The 23,191-nt window shown below is 35.3% G+C and overlaps 1 protein-coding gene across 1 annotated transcript in view; it reads right to left on the bottom strand.

The window, feature by feature from the left end:
- Nucleotides 1–883: 883 nt before the first annotated feature.
- The window catches only part of SLC17A6 (solute carrier family 17 member 6), a 40,475-nt gene continuing 18,167 nt past the window's right edge, over nucleotides 884–23,191 (bottom strand). Inside the window, exons 5-13 of the mRNA XM_042904950.1 lie at nucleotides 19,933–20,047; nucleotides 18,638–18,725; nucleotides 18,011–18,097; nucleotides 15,141–15,283; nucleotides 11,357–11,506; nucleotides 4,878–5,010; nucleotides 4,364–4,474; nucleotides 3,689–3,816; nucleotides 884–2,960 (exon numbers count right to left, since the gene is read on the bottom strand). Coding sequence (XP_042760884.1) covers nucleotides 2,625–2,960; nucleotides 3,689–3,816; nucleotides 4,364–4,474; nucleotides 4,878–5,010; nucleotides 11,357–11,506; nucleotides 15,141–15,283; nucleotides 18,011–18,097; nucleotides 18,638–18,725; nucleotides 19,933–20,047 — 1,291 coding nt within the window. The 3' untranslated portion in view covers nucleotides 884–2,624. The remainder of the gene's footprint in view (nucleotides 2,961–3,688; nucleotides 3,817–4,363; nucleotides 4,475–4,877; nucleotides 5,011–11,356; nucleotides 11,507–15,140; nucleotides 15,284–18,010; nucleotides 18,098–18,637; nucleotides 18,726–19,932; nucleotides 20,048–23,191) is intronic.

Below are 23,191 nucleotides of genomic sequence, written 5' to 3'. Positions count from 1 at the left end.
CACAACATGCTCTGTGTCCCTTGATCCAGTCAGTTTCATGTATTGACCCTCAGTGTCATCATTAGTTAAACAAGGAGTGTTAACTAAATCATCCCAGAAGTCCTGTTGAGTAGTAAAGTTCTATGACTCTAAGATCCCAGTGCTATATAATTATGGTCTTCCCCTTCCACATGTCTGTAACATTGGGAATCAGAGCAAAATGATCACTTTTCCAGTAACACAGACATTCCATTGGCCGCTACCTTGATAAATCTCTCACCGCTTGCTGGTTTGGCTGACACATTATACCCTATGATGCTGTTACTCTGTTTTACCTTGGGAAACTTATTCAAACTTTACAAGCTTCAGTTTCTTCCTTTGTAATCTGGGAATAAAAAGAGTAACTACTGTGGGTCATTGTGGAGTTTTGTGAGATACTTTATGTAGAATGGTTAGGACAGTGTCCAGCACAACCAACAAATGCAATCCAAACTGTATAGCATCCTTGACCTGACAACTTGAATTTTTTCCTAAAAATTTTTAAGCTTAGCACAAATGTTATGAGAAGTCCATCACTGAAAGATAGAGTTTGACTCAGAGACCTATTCCTTGATGTAAAACTCTGTCTAGGGAACCGCATCCCATACAATCTAAAGAATGCCATGTTTTTCCATTAAATCTCAAGTAGCTAAAAAGATTATTATTCTTGAGCCTAGATTTGGCTTCATTGGAGCACACAAAAGTTAAATTTGCATTAATGTTACAAACTAAATAAAATAAACCCAAATTAATGTATTGTATTTTTACAAAAGGATAAATAGAGCATTTTATTAACTTTTTTTTTTTTTTTTGCAGCAACAAAATGATAGTCCACATCTTTTCATTCAACACAACAAAAGCCATGATCACATTATATCACTTTGAGACACAAAGCAAAGGCTGTTTTTATTTTCTCAAGGTTCAGGGATGGTTTGCATCTTTAAAACAAATGTTATGTTTTCTATTTGCAGTAGCGGGATTTCCAGTCACTAGCACAGTACAATGAAACAATGAACAGATCAGATATCCAGAATAGACAATTAAATACACCAATCATATTTTGCATTGAATTGGGAAATGTGTTATTATCATTTAGAACATTATAAAGAGGTCTGATGTCAACTTTTGAAAGAAAAAAAAAATCATTCCAACCACCCAGACAGCTACCACAAGCAAAATGAAGATAATATACAGACAGGAAATTGTATGCATTGCACTTATTGCTTGGAACACAAATGTTGCAATTCCTGTTGAGTTATATTAAGAAATGACAAGCAAAATGCCTCTGCCCCATCTAAAATTCTATGACTCTATGAAAGTAGAAATTGCAGTCCCCTAACCCAACATGAGGTGTATGCTATTTTTGGTTTTTTGTGAAGATTGTTTATTATGTTTTTGTGTATGGATATGTATAAGATATACAGATATATATAGAGATATAATTTTTAATATAATTTATTGTCCTATATATTTAAGACAAAGATCTTTTAAATGGGACTTTAAATAATAAAATTGTCTACTTACAGTATCTCTATTAAGTTTATCTTTTCATATTATATATAGCTCTGTGGCACAAGGTTAATATAGTATTTCATTATTAAGGAAGAAGAATATCTAAACAATTTTCTATTTCTTTTGTTGTTAATATTGCATTTTAAGGGATATATCTCCGTAGTAAATTTCTTATTAGATTCTTTATGGCATGTGTATCTTTTTTTTTTCTAATGCAAGTTACAACCAGTACAAAGTTGTAATAAAAAATACATTAAAGTCTATTTACTTTTTATATTTTTTTGCAAAAAAGTTATGTGATATGCTACATGAAACGTCAGATTTTGTTGAAGTGTGAAGTGTTTTATACTGTTAGGTAAATGAATGGAAGAACATGAAGCATACCCCCCACTTTACAAGTTCTCTTTCACAGATATAAGTATATGCACACAAGCATTTCATATAAAACACTGCAAGATATTTCTTTTCAGAACCAACAAAATATTCCACATTATGTAATAACAATAATTATTTAGTACACCTTGCTAGTTGCTAGCCCACAATATTCTTCTCTTATTGAGAGATATATCAACTCTATAATTTATATTCAATAAATGTTGCCAACACCTGATGCAGCCAACATGACATCTTTAGTTTTCTTAACAGGACTTCTGCATGATACCTTGCAATACAGTGTAACAAATATATAAGTGCATTTTGCATGATCAAGTAGCTTTGGCTTCCTAACCTGTGTAGGATGGGATGTGCCAACTGTTTTAGTTGTGCTTTATTAAATGGTGATGAGTTTTAGCTCACATGAATCCAAAGAGTAACTACTTGCTTCTACAATTTTGACCAGTCAACCATTAAATCACAAACGCAAAAATGGATGACCTGAATGGAAATGATGGCATTTCACAACTTCTACAGATTGCACTTGATGGAAACTTCATGAGTTTTTTTCTTTGTTTGTTTGTCTTTTTGATTCATTTTTATAGCAAGAGTTGCCTGGTTGATATGTTTATGTGTTTACATCACTTTTTTTTTTTTAATTTTTGTGCAATCACAATTAATTTAATCACAAACACTAAAAATAAATCCAGCAATTAGCTTTGTTATGAATAATCATCTCGGTCCTTATAGGTGTATGAGTCTTGTACTTCTTCTTGTACGAATTCCTCTTTCTTTTCCCAGCCATTTGGCCAACCTCCATTGGCCTGTGTTGTGGCACCATAAGACTTGGTGGTACCATAATTTATATAATTTTGAGTAATGTCCCCTGTCTCTTCATCAAGCTCATCTTCATGGATAAATCCACATTTTTCTTCACTTGTTTCTTCAGGATCTGCCCAGGGTTGCTTCTCTCCTGAGGCAAATATTGCGTAAAATATAACTCCGCCATAGTGGACCAAGGCAGCAATCAGGAAAACATACTGCCACTCTTCACGTGACTGTAGTGACAAAAATTGGCATTGTGAGAACAAACTCCCTGTGTTTAAAAAAGCATAACATCTTCTTTGAATGCACCACCATCAAGCTTTTCATACAATGCTATCTTTAGGGGAAACCCCTCTTCTGATTATATAAAGCAAATACTGTGATAGAAATTTTCCATAATCCTATGCCTTTTCATTAACTAACATTTTTTGTAAATCTCAGGATCTGAAATAAAACTCCAAATATATCTGTGGTCTGCTAATTTTTAAAATACCCATAATCTCTCTTTTAATTTCCATTCATGTACTTATATATTTTTTCCTCCTAATTCTTTTGTTTATTTCTTTTTGGTGAACCATAATTTTGAAGCTCTACATATAAGGACAAATACCTGATAATAATATTCTTCCATTGATACCTGTGGATTCTGAATTGACATTTCCAAATAAAGCTCAGAAGACTTCTATTTTCATGTTCTAATAAGCTAAGAGAAAAAAGTTTTTTCGTTGTTTCGCCAAACCAGAAATATAAGAAATATTAAAAGGTGTTGGAAACCATATTGTTTATTGGTTGGGAAAGAAACCTTCCTCAGAGTTCCTCGAGAGAGATTTTCTTCTGAGCCTCCTTTATCTCCCTTACTCAGAGGTCTGGTGACAGGACCACAAAGAGAATGTCAAACAGAACACAGGAACTTTTTTTTACCATGAGAGAGAATCTTCTAAAACTAACACTTCCATCTTACCTTATTCTTTGTCATTGCACCAACAATGATAGGGCAAACCATTCCTGACAATGTGCCAACACCATTTGAAATGCCCATTAAGATACTTGCATATCTCGGAGCAATATCCAAGTGGTTAACATTGAAACCTGAAACATACACACAAGCTTAAACTCAGAGAATCCTAAACCTCTTAGAAGTGGGTGACTGTAGAATATTCTCTACCCCACTCATCGCCCTCTTTAGAAGATACTAGGTATACAGCCTGTGCTCAATAAGTATTTTTTGATAATCTAGCTCAGGGATATAATGGGAGTATGAGGTATTATTTCTTACACAATACTTAAAATGTGATGCTCACACTACAGAGAGATTTTCTCTGAAAGAGAAGAAGGAGAAGAAGAAGAAGGACAAGAAGAAGAAGGAGAGGAAGAAGAAGGAGGAGGAGGGTAAGCAGGAGAGAAATTAGTGGTAACAGATCCAAATAATTATTTCTAAATGTTTATTCTTTTTATTTTCTAGTGAAAATATTATGAGTAACTTTTCAACAGCCAGAATATTAAAGAGGAAAGGAAAGTGTGTGTGTGTGTGTGTGTGTGTGTGTGTGTGTGTATTAACAGCAAGTGTGTGTGTGTGTGTGTGTATTAACAGCAAAAATCAGGGTGTTACATTTATAAATTTAAAAACATATCTTACCAGAAATAGCAAATCCACTGAATCCCACTGCAAGGACCAAGAATGAGATAGCTACACCTCTAGTATGAGAATAGCCAACAACCAGAAGCAGTGTTGCTTCCATGCCAAAACCTTCAGAAACAAACACATAGAAACACTTCACAAATTTGTGTAAATTTTTCCAATGAGCTAAAACTGCTAAAAACGTTCATGCCTATCTGACATAGCAAACCATTTCAGGAAGTCTATTTTAAAAATAATAAGAACAGTATATGCACAGGGATTACTGAAGCCTTTCATTTTAATAAAAACATTGAAGACAATCTTCAGTTTCAGTGGTGGGCAGGGAAAGTTGGTTATGTGGTTACTTAAAACTAGAAATTATGAAAATTTGAAGATAGAGAAATGATTATAAATGAACAACGAAGACACAAATTGTGCTGCATATTTGATACGCACAGAAAAATTTACTCACTCCTGTAGATCAGCAGTTTGTGAGCCAAAATCATGTCCTTAACATCACTTATGTACTTACCACCACAATTCATGATCTTTCTTACTGTAGTTGTTGAAAGAATTTGCTTGCTTCTTAGAAAATCTGCAATCTGCCCTCCAATGGGTACAATAATTGTCATTACCAAGTGTGGCACAGCAGATAGCATGCCAACCTGAAGGGGAAAAAAAAGAAGAGACATATAAGTGACCATAAGTAATATGGGCAACTTAATGGTCTTGGTTTTCTGAATCCATCATAAACTCTTTATGGAAAAAGAAAGGAAATAAAATACTGTCTCCAAATGACCACTTAGTCCTAGAATAAGCAATAACTTCCACAGAATAAATGAGAAAAGCTAAGTAAATTTACTTTTTGTCTTTTGGAAGAGAATGCTTTTTTTCTGTGTGATGAATCAGTAAAATTTGAGTTTATGAATAAATTATCTTGAATCTTATCACAGACTGATTCACATTTATGTGCCCATATTATATTCTTTTTTTAAATTTTTTTTAACGTTTTATTTATTTTTGAGACAGAGAGAGACAGAGCATGAACGGGGGAGGGGCAGAGAGAGACGGAGACACAGAATCGGAAGCAGGCTCCAGGCTCTGAGCCATCAGCCCAGAGCCCGACCGGGGGCTCGAACTCACGGACTGCGAGATCGTGACCTGAGCTGAAGTCAGACGCTTAACCGACTGAGCCACCCAGGCACCCCATTATATTCTTAAATGTGTTTGGAAAACTTCATCATTAGTGAGTGAGAGAGAGATAGAGACAGAGACAGACTCAGAGGCACAAGAAACATATTGGATAAGGCTGGAAAAGTCTACATTTAAAAAAATTTTTTTAAATTCTTAATAAGGCTAAAAACCTTAAGTGCAATTTAAATGTGTATCTCTTATGAGTTTCATAGTTAGTTTCTAAGCTAAATTTAGCATGGAAAATGAAAATAAGTTCTTTAATTTTAGGTATTTTCTATGTCAAATGTCAATTTTTGGTCACATTGTCCTGCAGTGGTATATAGTTTCTGTATTAATTTCATACGAAATGGCTCATATCTAACCTAGAAGCATCAATTCAACACACATTTTTTGGCCAGTAATTATGTGCAAGGTACTCTTCTCTAGGCATCATGAAGGCAGGAAGTATGAAGAAAATGCATTTTAATTGTATACATGGACTTAGTAAATTTTGAATATAAACATATAAGGAAGTGTTTTCCCTAAGTATAATTTGAAGTACAGTTCCTGGCAAATTATAAGTACTGAGAAAAAGCCTGTTATTTGTGTATAAAAATGTCTTCCATGTTAGATCATTGAAAGTTTGAGACAAAGATTGCTGTATTTTACAATGGCATAAGTATTGTACCACAACCACAGAGTCAGGCTGTTACAATAATTAATTGAGATAGTGAATAACTCCTAAATAGCTTAAATATATGAGTTATTTAATTCTATCTCTTTTATCCAGATGAAAGTTTATTATATTCTCTCGTATTGATGAAGAGAGTGTAATTTAAAAGGGCTAAGTGATTTCCAGAACCAAATATTGAGCCATTTTCACCTGAGTCAAAAAATGGGCTTTTAACAATTTATGGTTAGTACTATTAACCATCTGAGAAAGAAAAATCAAATAAAACCAGTTAACATGTGTGAATACTTTTAGTTCGGTTCAAAACCTGGCATTTAGGATGGCCAACAGGCACATGAAAAGATGCTCCACATCACTCCTCATCAGGGAAACACAAATAAAAACCACACTGAGATATCACCTCATGCCAGTCAGAGTGGCTAAAATGAACAAATCAGGAGCCTATAGATGCTGGAGAGGATGTGGAGAAACGGGAACCCTCTTGCACTGTTGGTGGGAATGTAAACTGGTGCAGACACTCTGGAAAACAGTACGGAGTTTCCTCAAAAAATTAAAAATAGATCTACCCTATGACCCAGCAATAGCACTGCTAGGAATTTACCCAAGGGATGCGAGAGCGCTGATGCATACGGGCACTTGGTACCCCAATGTTTATAGCAGCACTTTCAACAATAGCCAAATTATGGAAATAGCCTAAATGTCCATCAACTGATGAATGGATAAAGAAGTTGTGGTTTATATATACAATGGAATACTACTTGGCAATGAGAAAGAATGAAATATGGCCTTTTGTAGCAATGTGGGTGGAACAGGAGAGTGTTATGCTAAGTGAAATAAGTCATACAGAGAAAGACAGGTACCATATGTTTTCACTCTTATGTAGATCCTGAGAAATGTAAGAGAAGACCAGGGGGGAGGGGAAGGGGGAAAAAAAGTTACAGAGAGGGAAGGAGGCAAACCACAAGAGACTCTTAAAAACTGAGAATAAACTGAGGGTTGATGGGGGGTGGGAGGGAGGCAAAAGTGGGTGATGGGCATTGAGGAGGGCACCTGTTGGGATGAGCACTGGGTGTTGTATGGAAACCAATTTAACAATAAATTTCATATTAAAAAAAAAACTGGCATTTAGTAGAGGCTCCACAAATGTGAACGAAGTAAAAGTATAAGCTAAATTGACATTAAAGCAAACATTATTGCTTTTCAGAACAGCACCTTGAAAAAAGCAGAGTGTTCTTTATTCTTAACTACGGTAGATATATTTAAAGCAACCACTGTGTAGAGAGAAACCATCAGACAAGAAAACATTCTGAAATACACCATGCTGGATTTGTGTAGAATTGTATGTCATGTGTCTGATATTCAGAGGCAGACAAAGCCTAAGAGTGACCTGCATTTCTGAAGTCCACACAACTGGCCTGCATCTTGACCAGTGTTTGAGACATCTGAAAAGTTCTCAAATTGAACACCCTTTGCTATTTACTATCTACTCAATAAACATTTTATTCCTTTGGATAAACAAAGAATAAAGCTATGATTATTACTTATTCTTTCAGGAAAACACTGTGGGAAGTACAAGAAGCTAACAATCTCAAGGTTAATGAGACAGAAGTTGAGAATATTTTAGCACGCTGACTTAATATTTGAAGGTACTGAATCTCCCAGTTCCTTAGACAACGTTTATATATTCTGTATGCGACCTCATCAGGGCCAAGTTGCAGAACTCTGTGTAACTTATTCAACTATCTTCTCAGCTTTTGGTGACTTATCATAATTAATCATTTGCAATCACATGTTATCAGAATGATCAAGACTTTTTGGGAGTATCATTATTTATGATAAACACACAGTACTTTGCTCATTATTTTAAGGCTAAATGTTTTTACATCTAAATATAGTTAGATACATATACTTGATAGATAGATAGATAGATAGAGTTTAGATAGCTATATCTATATATAGATATAGTTTTTTATCAGTATATATAGACTATAACTGATTGGTTCTTCATAGAAACTCCAGGTCATTAGACTTTGTGCACCCTCCTCTTTGTGCTTCTCCTCTTTGTGCTTCACAGTCTGGATTTCCTCTCTCCCGACCTGTGTCACAGTCTTTGTAGAAATTGGCAGGTTACCACGCAACAAAGAGCAGCCACTCAACACTTCTTCTCTGCCCCTAAATGTGAAACTCAAAAGGAATCAATGTCTCCTGTCACTTGTTATCTCTTTTAACCTGACCTCTCAAAGGACTGGTTAATCCAAGCACTGGCCTTCCCTTGATATACCATTTTCAACATACATATGTGTGTATATGTGTGTGTGTGTGTGTGTGTGTGTGTGTGTGTGTGTATGTTTCTGCTTTACCTGAGTCAGTCTACTTGAAGATTAAGCTATTATACTTGTCATTGAGTCTGCAAGATACTCAATTTAACTAAGGTTGGAGAAAATTATCCTCCTTTTAAATATATTTTAATGTTTACTTATTTATTTATTTATTTATTTTAAGAGAGGGAGAGAGAGAGAGAGAGAGAGAAAGAGAGAAAGAATACCAATCAGGCTCCATGCTGTGAGCAGAGTCTGACACGGGGTTTGATCTCCCCAACCATGGGATTACAACCTGAGCCGAAATCAAAAGCCAGAGCATAACCAACTGAGCCCTCTCCATTTAAATATTTTATATTTTAGTTTGCTTACATTTTGCTGAGTTCTGAAAGAGGATATTAATGGAATTATTTGTACAAGAGAAAATTGGGGCTGGCAAGCATTCAAACATCAGCACTAGGTTATGTATCAGTTGTTTATTGTACAGCTTGGATTCAGAGCCATGCCAGCTGGGATCCAAAACCCATGTTCTATTTACTTTACTACCTCCTTTACACATTTTTCAAGGAAGTCTGTGACTTATTTTAGGCCAGTATAATGAAAATTTTCAAGCCAATCTGTGTGTGTAGAATTTACCTACAATTTTAGTTAAAAATATAGTAAGTGAATCAAATCAACTCATCTGGTTATTGTATTTAGGTTTTGCAAAATATCATTGCTTTTACTCAAGCATTTTCAATTAAGTGGAGCTACAGGGCCAGAATGACCACACAGTTTCATTAACATCAGTTGGCTCCTTCAATTTTTCCCCATGAGACCTGACTTTATTAATAGCGTCTCAGTGTCATATTTGTCCTAGATTATGAAAATGGACTCACACCTCCAGCAGCCTTTGTTGAGAAGTATAACACCTCTCAGAGCTTCCAAAGGCTACCCTGCAATGTTTGATCAGCTCTAGAGAGAAGAGGCCTATCTAAAGCAGCCATTCTTCTCAGGAATGGAGGAAACAGTTTCCTTAGAAACAGGGATTACAAAAGAGCTCTTAGAATAGCTTCTCCTAAACTCAGGTTTTCTTCAATTCCAGGCCTCTGATAGTCTTTCAAGTAGAGACATAATATGAATAGCGAGCCCAGCTGGACGTATGTAATGACATGAAGAGAAATGGCAAGTCCATTGCCAGCACAGACAAGTGTATTCAGTACTCGGCAAAGGGCTTGGCAGAGACGGTATTCAACAGATACTGTGCTAAGTGCTTAAATGAACATAGGGTCTACCTGAATTTGAATAGCATAGTAAAGGGAAATGAAACATAAATTAAAGGATCAGGGCTTCAACTCGATCCTGGCATATATTACCAGCTTGGCCGTAGGCAATTTAAATACCTTCCCTAGTTTGTTTCCTCATCAATAGAAATGATGATCGTTATCCAGCTGGTCAACCAAACAAGGTTGTTTATGAATATGAAAGGACCTTGTAAATTTCAAATCCTTCTATAAATATGAAGTTGTATTTTCATTTTCATTTTATCTTTACGGAATGTCTCAAAATGATTACATTTTCACAGCTACGAACGAATGTCTGTAGCATTTAGCATACAGTGCTGTAACTGGTAACTAATTGCTTTCGTCTATACCACCAAGCTGTGAACTCTTGAGGACAGGAACCATGTTTTTATCTCTGAATCCTACACATCTCATGTTCAACAAAAGCTTGTTAAATGAATAAATTGAATAAATGGCACGTAAGATTGTTTTCAGCTTTTTTTTTTTTTTTTGCTATCTCAAATCTTTTAGCCAGACAGATTTTTTTAAGTTTATAGGAATTTTTTAAAATTTTTTTCTTTTACTTGAGTGTAGTTAACACACAATGTTACATTAATTTCAGGTGTATGACAAAGTGCTTCCACAAGTCTATATATTTTGCTACACTCACCACAAGTGTGGCTACCATCTGTCACCACACAATGGCATTACAATATCATTGACTGTGTTCCTTACGTTGCGTCATTTAATCCAATGACTTATTTATTCCATAACTGGAACCCTGTATCTCCTGCTCCCCTTCACTCATTTTGCCCATCCCTTATTCCCCACCCTTCTGGTAACCCCCAATTTGTTCTCTGTATTTACACATCTGATTCTGCTTTTTGTTTGTTTCTTCATTTAGGTTTTTTTTAGATTACACATATGAGTGAAATCATAAGGTATTTGTCTTTCTCAAAGTCTGACTTATTTCATCTCATATAATACCCCCGAGTCCATCTATGTTGTCACAAATGGCACAATCTCATCCTTTTTGTGGCCACATAATATTCCACTGTGTGTGCACGTGTGCATGTATGTACGTGTGTGTGTTATGTATGACATCTTCATTATCCGTTTGTCTATCAATCAGGACCAAATCAAAATAAACTTTTACATGGAAAAGAGAGCCAGACAGATTTTTGAAAGCATTGAAGAAGAGATTGGTAATTGTATAAATACAATTCCATTTTTTGTTCACTGTAACACTATCTCTGATCTGAGACTTAAAGGAAGTTATGTTTCTTTATAGGGGAAAGGCTCCAGAGCTGCCCACCCCAACTGAGATATAAGCTCCATGAGAGCAGAGACCAGGCTGATTTTGCCTGTATTTCCATCAACAAAGACAGCTGAATGAAGCAGACATTCAAACACCTTACTCAGTCTGTTTCCCAGAAGTTATTTGTTAAATAGATGACCATAAATGAGTAACTTATAAAATTTAGAAGATAGAATGTTGGCAAAGAAACTTAATATTCAGCTGAATACAAAAATAATGCACTAGTTAAACAGGATAATTTTTACATACCTTGCTGATTTCAAATCCAAAGACTTCCTCAAAATATGCCGGCTGACTAATAAGCAGTAAGTAAAAAGTCCAGCTTCTGCAGAAGTTTGCAACAATTATTGCATAGACAGGCATAGATGTAAAAAATTTCCTCCATGGAGTCTTGAATTTCTGAAATCCCAAACAGAGAGCCATTCTGACCATTTAAAATATGTTCTAACTTAAATGGGAATAATAAGTGCTTTGCATTTTCAGGATGTATATGTTGGGGCATGAGTAGGAGGTAATGAACAGTTCATTGCAAGTCTAATTAATCTTTGCTGCATGAATAATCATTGGAATAAAAAAAACTTATCAGCCTCTTCTGATTAGATAGTTCACATTTTAGGAATATGTAAGATCCTATGTTTATAGAAAACAATTCCAAAAGCACAGATCCTAGTTGCTAAGACGTTTTTTTGCAATGACAGATCATGACTTAGCTAAAGATCATTGCCATATCAGTGACCTTGTTAGTATCCAAAATATCTTATCTAAAACATTGAAAATCCAATATAGTCAGAAGAAAAATAAGAAAAATTAAGAGTGCAATATTCTAGACCCTATCTAAAGTCAATAATACGACTACAGATCTATAAATTCTCTTGAAAGACAATGGATTTCAATATAAATTCTGTGATGCTAAAGTGCAAGGTTCTGTAAAACTCATATGGTATACAGCTAGATTAAAGTGGCCACCCATCACACCATGGGCACATGATAATTAGTTATTTGTGATATTGAAAACATTTCAAAATTAACAACCTAAACATGATTGGTTTTGCTTATGATAACCATTAAAAAATTATACCTAATATTCCTAAAGATCCTCTATATGCCCAAACATAAAGCAATTATCTTCTCCCCCTCAAGACTAATATTTTCAGACCTGAAAATGTCTCTCCTATTCTCAAGCACTTTCTCAATGACCTTATTTTGAATGCCAAAATAGAGTTTGGTGAAGAAACAATAGCCTAAAATAACTCTGTTTAACGCAAGGTTGGGATCCTTGAACCGACCAAATTAGTAAAAGAAGAGACAACCATTTTTTGCACAGATTTGGTAATTATTCCTGGATATAGAACCTTAGAATTGCTAGTCTTGATTGTGACTCTAACTAAACCTTTCAAGATCACTTTAAAAGTAATATAGTAAGAAATTATATTTTGTGATCACAAATATATATAAGACAAAAAAGAAAAACAAACAAAAACAAAAACACAGCCATATGAGTGCTGTGGCTTTGAATAAAAATATCCAGTGACAACATCATAGATGAATTTCTTAAAATTCAATATGCTCTGGGAAAACAATGCCAGATAAATATGCTTATTTCACAGGTAATAAAAATTGTCAAATACAGGGATGTCAGCATTGTACTATTATGTTTGTATGAGAAATAACTTCAGAATATTATTAAAAGTAAATAACTTTTTCCTGCTGGGAAAGTGTTTCTATTATTCAGACCTGGAACATCTCTGCTAAGAACTTTTTTCTTCAGGTTGTAAAATATTTCATCAAATGTAAGATATATCTAATTTTATACCTTAAAAATTGTTAGGGGTCGTAGGAGGGCTTATACCATTTTGATAACAGTGTACTTACTGACCTGGCTGTTTGCTTCATAAGTGTGTTTACAAAAATTAGGCAAGTTGTTTGCTTAAGATTTATGCATTTTTCTGTATACATGTTATATTTAATTTTTTAAGGAAAAAAAAGATTTAAAAGACAATACAGTCAGCTGCAATGTGTGATCCTTAATTGGATGCAGATTCCAAAGAAATAGCTGCACAGGGCATATGAATATAGACCAGGTATTCATATTGGGACTGGGTATTAGAAATTTGAATACGATCTAGGTATTAGGCACTATCAGGGAATTATTTTTAATTGTTTTAGGTATAATAATAGCCCTTAAATTGTGAAAGAGGATTTTTATTTTTTTAGAGAGGCATATGAAGTATTTGTGGGTCAAGTGTTTTAATACCTCATTTACTTTGAAATCATTCAGAAATAAGAAAAGTGAAATAGATAAGGCAAGATGTTAACAACTGTTGCATCTATGCCGTGGAGACATGGATGTTTCTGTTACTGTTCTTTCTGCTTTGCTATATATTAAATTTGTTCACAATAAAAAGCTAAAAATAACTAAAGTCCAAGTACAATACCTGGAATATAATCTCATTTTTAATTTTCTTTTGGAGCTTCAGGAAAGTATAAAACATCAATAAGAAGTAAATACTATTTTCAGAAAAGCAGTAAGGTAAGGAAATGGGGAGTTTGAGATTATCTATGCTGTTTTATCAAGCTACTAGCTGCCCTTTTTAATGTCATTTCCAGAAATTGGTTTTCACTTAGACTAAATTTTTAACTGTTTAAAAACATGTCTGATTTAGACACACAATCTCTCAAGAACTGGCAAGTAAAAGAAGTATATTAAACAATGAAAATATAGGCCGATCAGATCATTTTTGGGCTAGAAATTGAGGCTAAATTCTGAACTCACCATGGATCAGCCTATATTTAGCTTCTGTGCACAGCGACCACTGCTGGTGGGCACCAGAGTGCACTGCCAACACCCATGCCATCCCCACATCACCACTTGTTTCCTAAGTAGCCACCATTAGAAACCATCAGGCCATTTACAGAAGGAAACAGGAAGGGGAAAGTTCTAATGCCAGTCTGTCCCATTCATGGGACTACCATAAGAATACTGTTTTTAAGTACTGAAGTTTCACTTCTGTATGATATCCAATATGGGATTTTTCCTATTCATTAAAGGCCTCAACACTAGTGGCTGATAGACCTTTGAACCTAGGATGAGGTGTCGAAGACAGGCCTTCTCTAACAAATGAAGTAGAGAATATGCTGGAATAAAATACAATTCAAATGAGGAGAAGAGCCTTTAAAAGAAAGAGAAGCATAATGTTAAGAGACCCTGGTTCTTCAGCCATGCATGGTGCCTTCTATCTCTCAGCATAAGGAAATTGAGTTTCTGTTCAGGTGCTGAATTATTGCACCTATCTAAATACGTGAGTTTTGCTCCCCAGTTTTTAATAGTACCAGATGGCTATTTACCAATTAATATTTATGATATATTAATGTCACGGGGACTAAAATATTTGCATTATTGACACAGAATGCATTTCTGTCTCCATAGATTCCATTCAAGAAAGCAAATCAGAATAAGGAAAGGGGTTCATGTTATATGAATACTTTATCTTCATAACAATAATCCTGAAAATTGTAAGATTTTATCAATAACAAGATTGTATTATGCTAAGAATATTTTCATGTCAGCTATTATTGACATTCCAATAATTTAAGATTTCTTAAACCACATGTAGCATAAATAGATATGTGTAAAACCTACATTTAGACAATTCAATACACTAATAATAGTCCTTTTCATGATTGTGTTAGCTGATCTGGCATTTCCTGTGATCTGAAATTAACAAATATTTGTTGAATTTGTTTAAATTATGGATCATATTGAACTGTTTATAAAAGCTTATTTAGGTTTATAGTCCTAGCTACAGCCAAGGGAAAATTTGATGATTGAGAAAAGATAAAGAAAAAAAGAAGTTATAGGTAAAGGAAGTAGTGACCATTCCTAACTCAGAAACTATGGATGGAGGAAAGAAAACAATCATGATTGACACCAAATTGGTTTCGTTGAATTGGGACTCAGAAAGTAGTTTGGTTGGTCAAAGGGAGGTGAGATGAGGAATAAGAACAGGAATATACACCATAATAAAATTCTTACTTCCATTGCACCTAAAAGATTTGCACTCTCTCCAATGCTTTCTTCAATGTACCTACGTTCTTCATCTGTAATGGTAGGATGCTTTGCAGGACTCTCATAAGACACCAAAAGCCAAAACATGTACCAGATCATTCCAAAGCTTCCTGCAAGCAAAAGTTCAAAAGAAAAAAGGCAAAAATCTATCATAAATGTCCTTAGTTAACCATCATTTGCTGGAATAAAATGATAGGAATCTCATGACAGACACATTCTATAGAATGTGATTTGGAGTTTATGCTTCTCCAACTGACTTCAGCCATCTATGCTTGTGTTATGCCACTAGACTTCAACCTTCCTGAAGGCTGGTCCTGTAGTTTTATCTCTTTATTAAGTAACGGTGATACACAGGAAACTCACAATGAACAATTATTGAATGGCATGGTTGGAAGATGTTCATACATCCAACAAACATTTACTGAGCACTTACTATTCCAGGCACTCTGCTAAGTGAGAGGTATTTGGTGCACAAGACAAAATTCCTGTCTTCAAAGAGGTTGAGTTCTTTTCTTATTTGCCTTCCATATGAATATGTGAGTGTATTTCCACACACACAAAAATACTCCTTTCACTCTCCTACTAGCACCTCCAGGTCTAGTAAACAGACTATTAAATAAAATCTAGATTATTTTAGCCTAAGTGGCTATCGTTCATTTAAAAAAATTCTCTAATTAATGTAGTAACATTTAACACTTTATATGACTCTATACCATGTCATTTTCAGTACCACACTGCTGTCTATGGATCACTCTTTGGGCAGATGAAAGTTAAATACAATAAACTGTTTGCAAGTTCTTCTCCATCCCTTTCTTTAGCACTTTCACTATTAAATCATGCCCTTATTGTGCAATGTAAACCTAAGGAATTAATAAAAGAAAAAAATTTCAAGTGGTTTATTCTGGTTTCCCAGAGGATGGTCATTTATTTTTGCCTCTTACCGTTCTTTATCCCTTGGGTAACAGTCTAAATACTCCTGATCTCTCTAATACTTTTTTCCTGCTTGTTCAATCTCTAAGAATTGTTTCTTAATACCACAGATTTTGATATGCCGTGCTTTTTTTTTTCATTACCAAACATGACAGTGAACACAACTGGGGGTTAGATAGTATGTGAACATTTGGTAGAGTGTAGTCGTTGTGGCATATGGGTCTCCCAGATTCAAATCCTGGCTGTGTCACTCATTAGATGTATGTTCTAATCAATGATGAAATCTCCATAAACCTCCACTATAAAATGAGATGACTCTTTTTTTTTTTTATAAGACTGTGGCAAAGAAGGGTTAAAGGAGATAATGCAACTAGTAACTAGCACAGTGGATGGCACAAAAAAAGCACTCAGTAAATGAAAGCTCGTGTAATTCAGTAGTAATTATCATTACCACTAACTGAATGCATCTGCAGTGCCAGACATTTAGCTAATTGCTATATATGCATCATCTGTTTTAATGTAAGCCACTATTCAGTTCATATCTTATTAATTTTTAAATTATTAATAGTGAATGTGTGGCTGGCTCAAAGACCTAATTTTTGTTACACACAGTAGGCAAGTGCTATAATGTGATATTTTCAGTGTATCTAATATCTAAATTTTGTACCATTCAATGATAAATATTAAATGAGATACAACTTACATAAGGGGATTGATTTTCATGAGTGCTTTGTGGAAATTAATATTCTTCCTTTACCGTCACCTCATATTTTCAATTAAGTAATGGGTTAAATGAAGGCACAAATCAGAGGATTTAATGGCTGGCCATCCTAACTTGTACTACATTTGCTTTAAACTATACACATGTGCTTTAAATTTCTTAGAATTATGGACTCTTGAAAATCTAATGAAAGATATGGATTAAAATCTGATAAAAATATCTCCCCAGGAAAAAATATACAAATGCATGTATGGCTTATAATTTTGGGCATTCATGAATCTAAAACACATCCATGGCTTTTGAACCAGAATAAGAGCTCCTGCTATAAAGCATATTTAATAATATTCTGCAAATATAAGAATTTGCTCTGATGAGAACATTCTGAAATGGAAATGGATCATGCCAAATTTGGAAGCAGCCAGATACTGTCCGGTTCTACCTCATGACTTCATTAATATTTCACATTCTCGGCCCACATCCAAAGATGGTATTAATCAGTGACATCAGTTGGAATCCAGCTCTCTTATATTTCTCTTTTTCTGATTGTTACAAAAAAAAAAAAAAAGAATCTAGAGAGAGACATTAGGGGTACTTTGAAGGGGTAAGCTTTCTGGTTCTGGTTAGAAAGTGAACAGAAAGGGACTTCAGACTTAGAGTTTCGGGTCCTTTTTTATTTCCATTTGAAGGTTTCATCGCATTTAATTCTGGAATAATGAAGACGAAAATGTCTGTTGCTGCAGCTGACAGTTAATATTTCATCACAAAACTGCACTGCTGCATTAACCCCACTATTGTTTTCCAGCTTTCTACCCCTATTCAGCCTTGAAAAAGCAGGGTCAGGAGAATAACTAAGAAAGCAGTAGCAAAGAAAGAAAAGTGGGTGCTGCCTAGCTCTTTCCTCTTAATTGGCTATGAATCAAGAGCTAACTTTTTTTCATATTCAAGGACAATATATGTCATACATCACAACATTGCCACCAGCAATGTAATTGTTTTTAAAAACAATAAATACCAAGGTAGGGAGAATCATAAAGATAAGACATTTTCCTTGATCTTCCCAAAATATGAACAAAGGATTATTAATGGGGGAAACGTGAGTAAATGCAGGAGCCTATTCAGTGATCTATCACTTTGTTTTAGTTTACATACATTTCTTATAACTTTATTGTAGAGAAATGCAACATACCATAGACATAGAATACTGAGGACCAACCAGTATACTGTACAAGAATGCCAGCTAAAGGCATTGCAATCACAGCTCCAGCATATGAACCTAAAGTAGAAGGGAGAATGGGAGGAAGGTAAGTGAAATAAATACAAATTCTGACTTCATCTCACGTTTATTGGTTGGCTCCCATTAACACATACTTGCACACTTAGGTACAGGCACACTTGTACCCCTGTACCTACAAATACATATATATGTCTACATACACAGCCAGTGATACAGGACTACACAAGTGTATCTGACCTACTTCCCTAAGACACAAAAAAGGTATAAAAATAATAAGACTATAATAAAAAAATAAAGTAAAAAGACTATGATAAAATTATTTATGAATATATTTGAAAACTTAGATGAAATGGATCATCAACTCCTAGAAAAATACAAAATGCAGAAGAGATAGAGGATTTAAGGAGACCGATAAGAATTAAAGAAATTGAACTGGTGGTCAAAAACCTTTCCTCATGCACACACACACACACACACACCCCAAATGGTTTTAGAGATGTGCTTTATTGACTTTCGGTTCTTATCCAAGTTGTTCCTAAACTTTTACCTACCATAATTCCATCTGCATGTGGTACTCACCACAAAAGGAGGTGGTTGCCAATCTACTCCTCTCTAGAGGAGGAGCCCATTTGCTCCATATCCCATGACATGCTGGGTAGGTGACGCCCTGTGATGGGGGAAGACATATATATATCACCATTTAGGATGCAGGGTAACTGAAAAATAAGCTCATTCCCTTCTCTGAGGCTATCTCCTTCAAATGGGCCCAAGGTATTAGAGAAAGCTGCTACTCACAGCTCTTTGCTAATTCCCTGAAATTTCACCTTAAAAACTTTCAGCCCAGATCAAGTAAGACATGGCTTTTTAGTGACCTGTCCAAATTCTCCCCAACCCTCAGGTATTACTCCATTCATCTGCAACTCTGAACAGCTCGAGGAATGTGGGAGGCCTTTTCTTGAGGCATTAAATACAGTGATTCCCAAATATAAGGAATCCATACAGAAGAAGGTAAAGCTTAGATCCTTGAAGCTCACACTTCCTAAAAGTAGTATCTAGAACTTAAGATCTTTAAAATAATTATCCATTTTGTGTTATTTTGATCCTATCAAGTTTATCTTTCTTTTTTGGAGAGAAGGGCCTTAATACTTATCTGATTTACCTACTCTCACTATACTTCAGGAGAATTCTGAATTCCCAAAGAATATAGTCAATGAAACAAACGTTTTAGTGAAAACTCGAATCATGATTCGAGTCCAACGGGAACTTGGTATAAAACTCCCAAAAGGTATTAATTCAGGTTATCACCAGGAAAGGATGGACTCAAAAATTCTTATCATAGCACATTAACAAAAGTGTTTGTCCTTTTTATTTTTTTTTTTATTTTTTTTTTTTAAATTTTTTTTTTCAACATTTTTTATTTATTTTTGGGACAGAGAGAGACAGAGCATGAACGGGGGAGGGGCAGAGAGAGAGGGAGACACAGAATCGGAAACAGGCTCCAGGCTCCGAGCCATTAGCCCAGAGCCTGACGCGGGGCTCGAACTCACGGACCGCGAGATCGTGACCTGGCTGAAGTCGGACGCTTAACCGACTGCGCCACCCAGGCGCCCATGTCCTTTTTATTTTTTTAAGTTAAATAGTCATTAAACATTTCTTTAATACCACTCAATTCTCAAGAAGAGGAGACGAGCAGTCACAGTTGTACTTTAGCATTATTTAAACACAAAATATCTGATTGCCCAATTTTCCAATTTTTAAGCATAGTGTGTAGACACAACCTTATAAAATGTTTATTTGTAGATCAAGACAAAGATAGCCTGCTGGTTCTGATTAACATGCCAACCTTAAGATGATGTCATCCTGCGGTTCCATACCTCAACAAGTCCCTGCAATATCCTAACAAAGATGACACACCCATAATGCACTCTGGCTGCCGATGGGATTAGCATATTCAGAGTAGAGGTAAGAAGTATGGCAGCTCCAAAAACCCTGAAAAAGAAAAGGAGTTAGCAGATCTAAATATCTCAGGTCAAGTTAATTAAAAGCAATTTTAAGGTACATTGCTTTTTCCAAAAGAATACAATGTGTTCTGGACTTGATTGACTAGCCACTACAAATAAAGACCTTGACCATCTTGAAATGTTATATTATTAAAGCACAAGAAGTAAAAGAAAGACTCAAGAAATCCAGTTATATTTACTTGTATTTATTTTCTTCATAGATCTAAGCACAAATTGCAAATATTTGACAAATCTTTGTACATGTTTTTGGTTTATATCTCAGTCTACGATGTCAGCTGCTTACGGGCAAGAGGATTTTTTTTTCAGGTATACTGTTATATCCCCAATACAGCACAGTGCCTGACACATGGTAGATATTCACTGAAAAGTTGTCAAAAAAATCATAAATGCCTAAATGGGCTTATGTCTCACATTATACAACTATTTTCAACTTTCTTAAAAGCTGCATATACATAAAAATGTTATGAACGGAATTATATTTTAAATACCCCAAGAAATCTCATGATAGGATCCAGCAGCACATGTATTTATAGTGAAAGTAACTATTACTTAATACATATTTTTTTCTTTCTTTTTTTTTTCTTTTTTGTGGGGATAGTGTCTGAGGCACACCTCTAGCGGTGTGCATACACACAATACGTCAGAAAAGAATTGCTTTAGCTATGGTACTCACACCTTCATCTATCTATAAGGAAAAATTCCACTTTGTTTTCAAAATATCTTCCACAATGTTCATACTAAGTAAGAAAGATATTCCCTTAACTGGGTAGCTTTAGAAATATTCTCTTGCAGAGAAGTATGGGAACACACTATCTCTAATGAGCTAATTTGTGCATCCTGTGCAAGTTTTCTCAAGTCAACCACTGAGCCTTGAATTCATTGAAGATTGTTGCCTCATAGAAGCTCTGATTCTTCCATGGGGCACATTTAAGTGTAAGAGTTAAAGCCTGGAGTTTCTGAAAGGGACCTTGGTCATTATTAATCAGCTACTGAAATTTGAGAAATGACTTTATGAAAGGCTAAAGTGGATCAGCTGTTTTTCTATGAATCATAGATCAGGTCAAATACTTTTGTTTACTTCATGTAACCTAATATCTGCCTGTCCTCAGTGGCTTCTCAGGAGGTAAATATCCTGTTCCATTCTTCCTCTTTGCTGTTTGCTGAATAGGTATCTTTAGGTTTGAGTCAAAGAATGACTTATTTCCTAAATGTCTGTCACAAAAGAGGAACTTTCTATTTCTAAAAATGATTACTCTCATTAAAATGCCACCCATCCAGTGACATTAAACTTCTGCCAAACATGGATTTATTTTTTCAGAAAAGAAATGCAAAATTCCAATGACCTGCCTTTATAAAATAAGAGTCCAAAATTGGTACAAAAATTGATTTAAAATGTATTGTCATTGATTATTACCTTCCAGCTGAAAGAATTTCAACCTCTCTTAAAAATGCAATCCGAACGTGGCTGTGTGCAAACCCCAGGACCTTTTGGAGGCTTCCTTTAAGACTGATAGGAAGCAAGAGAAAAGGTATAGGGCATGTTTCCTGGACCTAGTGGTAAATGGTGTCTGTTTCCAAAGGCCAGTGTGATGCACATGTTTCTACTGTTCTGGAAGTATTGTTTTACCTGTGCAACAGGATGAAGGCAGGAAGGGCAAAAGACACTGAAGTTTTGGTCATGTGGGTAGGCTGTCTAGGTCCTGCCAAACTCACTCTGCTGTATCCTGTAGCTGTATCTCACTTTGCTTATTATCCTCCACACTAAAGAGACTGACCCTGCTGCAGGCTTTAAGGATAATGAGAACCAGAGCTACATAATGCGACGGCACTTTTGAAGGTGTTTGTATGAGTTATGCATCTACCCCATTCAGCCCTTCAAAAGAATCCTTTCAAACTGTTGTCCATGAACCAGCTGCAGATTTAAAAATGCATATTATTAAAATGCTTATTAAAAATGCAGATTTTTCACACCAGAGTTGCCAAATCAGACTATGCTGGGAGTGAAGCCTGAAAATCTGTGTTTTAATAAGAAATCCAGGTGATAATTTTGCATGCTAAGGTTTGCCAAAAAACAAACAAACAAACAAACAAAAACCACCATAAGGTATATATCCAGGCTTATCTAATATGTGTGTCTTCTTTTCCAATAATTTTTTGAAAGTATGATGCATGAAGTTTACTTTTTATGAATATAACTTTCAACCATCATTTTCTCCCCATTTGAAGTGTTTTTTTTCACATTTATTTATTTTTGAAAGACAGAGTGAGACAGAAACTCAAGCTGGGGAGGGACAGAGAGAGAAGGAGACACGGAATCTGAAGCAGCCTCCAGGCTCTGAGCAAGCAGTCAGCACAGAGCCTGACACAGGGCTCGAACCCACAAACCATGGGATCATGACCTGAGCTGAAGTTGGACGCTCAACCAACCAAGCCACTCAGGAGCCCCATGAAGTGTTTTAAAATATGGCTGTCTCTAGAAATGTCAGTAGAGATGACTTTTACCCATTCTATAGCTCAGGATTTCTCAACCTCCACACTATTGATATTTCAGGATGGATGCTTCTTTGTTGTGGGACACTGTCTGTGCATTGTGTCATGTTTAGCAGCACCCATGGCCTTTATGCACTAGGTGCAGTAGCATTTGTCCTCAAGTTGTAGCAACCAAAAATGTCTACAAAAATTGCAAAATGTCCCTTGGGGGACAAAATCACCCACTAGTAGAACTGAATCAATTATGAACTGTTCATTAAGCATCCATTATAGTTAGACCTAAATCTAATAAATGCTTCTTCACCTTGCTAAACCCCAGGCTAACACTTCACATGCCATAAAATCCATAGCCACTTAACAACCCAATGACATGGATATTATTAATATACCCATTTTAGAGATGACGAAACTAAGCCTCAGATAAGTGAGATCATTGGCACAAGTCACTAATCAGTTCCAAGTAGAAGAACCCTGGTTCAAATCTAGTCTGTCTGATTCCAAAGACAGTAGGTTTTACCACTAGGGTTTTCATCTGATTATGCATACATGTAGTCAGTAATGTGTTTCAGGATTCTAACTGTAAATTTAAGTAGTAATCTTCACAAACCTACTTGAACTCACT

This window comes from Panthera leo, chromosome D1 (genome assembly GCF_018350215.1).
Source record: "Panthera leo isolate Ple1 chromosome D1, P.leo_Ple1_pat1.1, whole genome shotgun sequence".
In the NCBI taxonomy this organism is placed as follows: Eukaryota; Metazoa; Chordata; class Mammalia; order Carnivora; family Felidae; genus Panthera; species Panthera leo.
This window is presented reverse-complemented; position numbering and strand designations above follow the sequence as displayed.